Source organism: Nicotiana tabacum, chromosome 5 (genome assembly GCF_000715075.1).
Source record: "Nicotiana tabacum cultivar K326 chromosome 5, ASM71507v2, whole genome shotgun sequence".
NCBI classification, from domain to species: Eukaryota; Viridiplantae; Streptophyta; class Magnoliopsida; order Solanales; family Solanaceae; genus Nicotiana; species Nicotiana tabacum.
The window spans coordinates 47486346-47492230 of NC_134084.1; the positions used below are offsets into that span (position 1 = coordinate 47486346).

Genomic DNA, 5885 nt, shown 5'->3' on the forward strand with positions numbered 1-5885 from the left:
TATTTTGGTTTGCTTTATTTTACAGTTAATTTCTAACATTAATTTCCATATTTCTCAGCTTGTGCCAAGTAAAATCATATATCCTTAAAATCACTTATAAGTTTAATTGTTATCCAATTTTAAGGGTAAACAACTATTATGCTTATTGATTCCAAAAAGCTAAAAGAAACTAACGATATTCCCTCATTCAAAAGTGATAATTCATTTATTATTTAACATAGAAAATAAAAAGAAAGAGAAAATATAATAGAATTGCTTGATGCCAAATCTCTTTGTTCTCGTAAAGGTATGGCTGAAGTTGAGGAAAAAGAGGCCAAACATTCTTCCGTTAATTTATAATGTTAGTTTTGGGGGGGAAGAGGGAGAGAAAGTTTGAAAGATTAGAGTATAATACATTATTTTGTATAAAATTGGTAATTTGTATATGAACTTGTAATTAAGTTAAAACCTCAATAGTGAGAGTAAATAAGTTTCAAAATTAGTATAGATAAGTGAAAAATTCTTGTCAGTCATATAACACTAATCTGTTTTCAAATTGTTAAACTGATAACCCAATATTTATAAATCACAAACACTTGTTTTTGGTTCAGGATATCGGTTACACCCGAATTCGCACACCTTATCACTTCGGCTCATACTTGGTCGGCTTATTGTTCCATGTGAGAAAACTAGGAAACTCAGGTTGTTTCTGCAATCTTTCCCTGTATAAAAGTTGGGAAGGATATGGTTAATGTTAGAGGTGTACAAGGAAAACCGACAAATCATACCAAACTTATAATTCAAGTCAAACAGGGAAAAAAAAATAAGATTAGTGTTCCGATTTGATTTGGTCTAGTATTTCGACCACAATTGGTTTGGTTTGATTTTAATTAAAAAGGCAAATCAAAACCAAACCAAAGCAACCCGACATACATATATATAATTCTAAAAATATTTATTGTAATGCAGTTTATAAATATTTCTTAAGGGTCCATTTCGAAAGCCATGTGTAATTATGAGGGTAATAATTACACACCCTGATTTACATAGTATAGCAATTACAATAACATATTTGTTTGAAAGAATGTAATTACAGTGTAATTCTCACTGTCATATTTCGTTGGACAAGTGTAATTATATAGTTAAATAAGAAAATGATATTAACATGTCGAATATGTGTATCACACTGTGTATCACATATATATCATATTTGTATCAATTGTGTATCACATGTATATCCATGTATACATGTATATCCATGTATACATGTATGTGAGATACATGCATGATATATTTTTGATACATGTATCGCAGAAGAATTTTTTGAACTCGATTTAATTACGAATTTTGATACAAAACCAGTCCAAATCATCTCCAATCTTTCCTCAAATTTTGTGTATTGACTTATCTATATATTTTCAATGAATTTCAACTATACGCATTGAAAAAGTTCCTTTTTTTTTTTGCTTAGATTTTTGGAATATTGTCTTCTTCTCTTTTTTTTTTTTGTATTTCATCACCTTATTTTCTACCTCATCTATGAAATTTCCTTCCCGTCGTGCATCTAATGTTGCTAATCACGCTTAAAAATATGGAAGAAGATTTTTACATGTGATTCTTTGAGAGAAAGAACCTTATTTATTTGGTTTTTCAATTTTTATATGTGCTTGACTAGTTTTGGTAAATTTATGGCTAATGGATAGAGTGTTGGTAAGTTGAGACTTATTTGGAACATTTGTGTAAGTTTCCCTTTCAAATTTGGGACGAGCTATATATCTTAAACTTTTTATTTTATATCTTACACTTAGATTATATGAAAGTAAAACAATTGCCAATTAAAAATTCGTAATATATGTATCTATATTAATATATCTTACACCTTTATTTTATAACTTAAGCACAATTTTTAATATAATATTAATGCGATCTTATTCTTTAAAGAAAGATTATTGAGACAAGATATACAGACAACGTGGGTATTATATTAAAAGCATGAAGACATTTAACGAATGTCGTTCGCTTTTTTCTCTTTTGTTACCCTTTAAAATATTATATATTGAATATAGTGAGATTAGATTAGCATTAAAAAATAATATGGGTTTCCAAGTTCGTGCTAGACTATTGTGAACAGTACTAGGAATACTTCTTATGTAGGTAGTGCTATAAATTTTAGGTACGCATGGTAACTAGCGGTGTCTGGATGTGGTTGGAGAGATTGTTGGAATATTGTTTTTTTTTATTGAGTCATATGTGCCATAAGGCAAAAGGGAGGAATATGGACCATGAGGTCATTATGTTAGTGTTATATAAACATGGGAGCTAGTGGTCATTGTCATATTGTGCACATTAAATCTGATGTCCATCCAGAAGTGAGTAGCGATAGGACATAGGAGAAATATTCCTCTCCTTGGTTACATATGGGGCGACTGAGTACTAACCTTACTTATTTTAGCATGATGACTTTGTACTTTTAAATTATGATAATTTTCATTATGGCTTACTAATTAACAATATTTATTTTATGCAATTTCGTAATTTTTCTTGTCGAATATTGTAGTATAGCGCCATGACTCATCTTATATTTTGTGTTATTTTCTTAAAAAACATCTTATATAGTTGTATCTTACAAAGATTAAAGATATATTTGAAGCACAAGTTATATATTTTTGTGCTATAAATAGTTTACTCAAAAAAACCCCAACTTATATACGCCCCAAGAAAAGATGAAAACCCGACAATTAATTTGGTTTGATAATTGAAAATTCCGAATTAAGTTAGACCTATGTACGCCCTTAGTTAATGCCTCACCTTCAAAAGTATAATCTTACGTTTGGAAATCTAAAGGAGGGCCGCATAAGTTGAGCAGCCATGCTAGCTCCTAAATCGCAGTGCCCTGATCATCGAGATATTTGTATTTCCCTACAGATTGCTGCTCCTTATATTTTTGTGTTCACATGATAATTGCACGAAAATTGTTGTAAAACAAATGCGATTGGGTTTTGATCAGTCATCACGGCAGGTTTCCCTACAGATTGCTGTTCCTCATCAACAAATAACTCACAAGCAGCAGAACTGACACTTCAATCAGTCATCACGGCCGGTTTGATCATCTCAATCAGAATTATCTATGCCCTACTAAGTGTGCTCATACACACAAGACACTGAAAATGTAAAGGATGAGTTTTAGCCAGAAATCCGACAAATAGAACTTGAAGGTGAAATGTTTATCCAGCCTATGCAATTAGCAAAATTCAAAGCTACATATTTTAAAAGAATAAAATTACATGATCATTTGAAATATAGAGAAACTAGCTCTTGGGGATATTTTTGCCTACAATCTTGGCTGGAGCAATTCGCAAAAGATTTCCTGGCTTACCAGGAAGAGCTCCTTTGATCATTATAATGTTGAGTTGATCATCGATCTTCACAATCTTGAGCTTTCTTATCTTTCTCTTTGTGCCTCCCATTCTTCCAGGCATTTTCTTGCCCTTGTATACACGCCCGGGTGTTGTCCCAGCACCAATTGATCCAAGTTGTCTATGACTCTTTGATCCGTGAGTCATTTGACCCCTCTTGAAGTTATGCCTCTTTATACCACCTGGAAGCAGTATTCTCAACAATGAAAAACAGAATAACAAGATACGAGGATCCAACGGATTTATTTCCATCAACAGATAAGAGAACTCGCTTTCAGAAGTGTTAAAAAAGTAATCCAAATCTGAGATGAAGTTACTTTCTATACGTAGACAGCCACCAATAGAGAACCAAAGAACTGCATTTATTGACTTCAATACATGCAAGGTATGGATGTCTCTTTCAGATGATACTTCAAACAACTATTCAGGTTATCCGAAGAAGGTTAAGCTTGTATTTCGGGAAACTGTAAGACGTGAAAAGCTGATAATTCCTATCGACGCATTTACACATATGAAATGTACTGTGTGGTTATCATCCAGCATCAAGAAACTTATTTAAAGTGCTGGAGCCATGCCACGTGCAGAGGGGAGCTACTATAATGTAGCTTATGTAACAGGCATATCAAGTAGTTCTATGAATAGGTAAAAAACCATCATATTTGCATATGTTATGTAGTACTAATATATTGCATCTTAATAATTACAAACAAATACTATTCTGGTTTAAGGAGTGCATACATGAATTACAATGACATAACGAAATGCAATTTTAACAAATGCAAAACCAAAGACCGGGTACTTTTAGATGTACCGCACTACTAAAATCAAAGGATAGTTCTCTTTAGAATGACAACAACAACGCCTCAATCCCAAGCTACCCGGGGTTGACTATATGAATTTGGATTATCCATCTCAACCCATTATTCAAGAATTTAGACTCTCTAACAGTACAACTTTCTCTACTAAAAATTCACTTGTGACAGATCATATATTCTATATATCCAAGAGCTCACTGATAATCAGATACTAATCACAAAACATAAAATCTTAGGTCAATTGTAACTCTTAGTCTAGTTTATCCAAAATACCACTAAGCCTAGTACTTCAGAATACATAACAGTATGGACTTAAACAGGCATTGATAATTGGTTTACGGGTAAATTCTTCAGTACGTAACCTACTATTGCAACTACACTGATAGTGTAAAAGGTCTTAACACAATCTATATATAAAATTAAATTCATAAGTTAAAGTCTTTATCTAAATTTAGTTAAACAATGCAACTTCAAAAACACATTTTTCAGGAAAATTCAGCTTGTACACGAACAAACTGGGAATTCTAGTTTTAGACAAAAAATTCCCTCCGTTTCACCTTATGTGACGCAGTTTGGAGGTCAAGCTGACTAATTTTCCGAGTGTATTCGGACATAGAATTTTTAAAATGTTTTGAAATAAAATTTACATATTCAGAAACTACGGTTAGCAATTCAAAATATTTAAAAAGCATTTGCAAAAAAACAGTGTCAAAGAAAACTTCTTTTGACTCTCCAAATAGTAAATGTGCCACATAAAATGGAATAGAGTGAATAATTGAATTGAATTCCCAAATGAACTTTTACTTATCAAATTAATATATGTAGAAACACATTTATATACCTTGAAATCCTTTTCCAATAGTTGTACCAGAGACATCCACCAAATCACCCTCTTTAAAGAGCTCACCAAAATCAAGCTTCTGCGTAACCTCAAACCCATCAATAGACTGCAGCCTAAACTCCTGTAAATGGCGCAGAGGAATAATCCCAGACTTTTCAAGATGCCCCATTTCGGGTTTAGTCAGCTTTCTATCCCTAACACGTCGATACCCGACTTGTACAGCGTTGTATCCATCAGTAGCCTCAGTTTTAATCTGAGTAACAATATTGCCTTCCCGAAACCCAACAACTGTTACAGGCACAACTGTTCCTGATTCCTCGAAGAAGCTCATCATTCCGAGTTTTGTTGCCATTACGCCAACTCCGGCTTCGAGTGAGGCGGAGATTGAGGATTTTGAGATGTGGAGTGAAGTGGGTTTGTGGGTTTTGAGGGCGCGGAGTGGGAGACGGTGGAGGAATGGAGAGCGGAGGGTTAATGGGGTGGTTTTGAGGCGGAATTTGGCGGTGGGAATTGTGGAGAAAGAAGAGAGCGACATGGCTGATAGAGGGGAGAGGAGGAGGAGAAAGGGCTCTGTTTTTGGGTTTCCTTATCCAGTAGAAGATGGGGTAAGAGAGGATGATTTTGAGATTTATCATTGTTTCTTTGCATTTTGAAACTTTGTTTTTTTATTTGCACCTTCTACTTTTTCTTTTCTTTATCATTTTCCTTCTAATGTAGGTAACATGTTTTTATATTGATTTCACTCCAATTAGCTCTGGAAATGTATATTTATTTTGGATAAATGAACATAGTAAAATAAATATTTGTACGATATTTGCATCAAACTATATAAAT

The 5885-nt window shown here is 33.1% G+C and overlaps 1 protein-coding gene across 1 annotated transcript; it reads right to left on the minus strand.

The window, feature by feature from the left end:
* Positions 1–3174: 3174 nt before the first annotated feature.
* Positions 3175–5643, minus strand: LOC107801195 (50S ribosomal protein L3, chloroplastic). Its single transcript, NM_001425907.1, has 2 exons — positions 5052–5643; positions 3175–3577 (listed from the first exon to the last, which is right to left on the minus strand). The coding sequence occupies exons 1-2, from the start codon at positions 5584–5586 to the stop codon at positions 3288–3290; spliced, it is 825 nt and encodes a 274-aa protein (NP_001412836.1). The 5' UTR covers positions 5587–5643; the 3' UTR covers positions 3175–3287.
* Between the last annotated feature and the right edge of the window lie 242 nt (positions 5644–5885).

Bases quoted from the DNA above. Each gene is read 5' to 3' on its own strand.
- LOC107801195 (NM_001425907.1), bottom strand. From the start codon at position 5,586: ATGTCGCTCTCTTCTTTCTCCACAATTCCCACCGCCAAATTCCGCCTC. The intron at 3,578-5,051 runs GTATATAAATGT...TACTGCTTCCAG, and splicing joins TATTGGAAAAGGATTTCAAG to GTGGTATAAAGAGGCATAAC.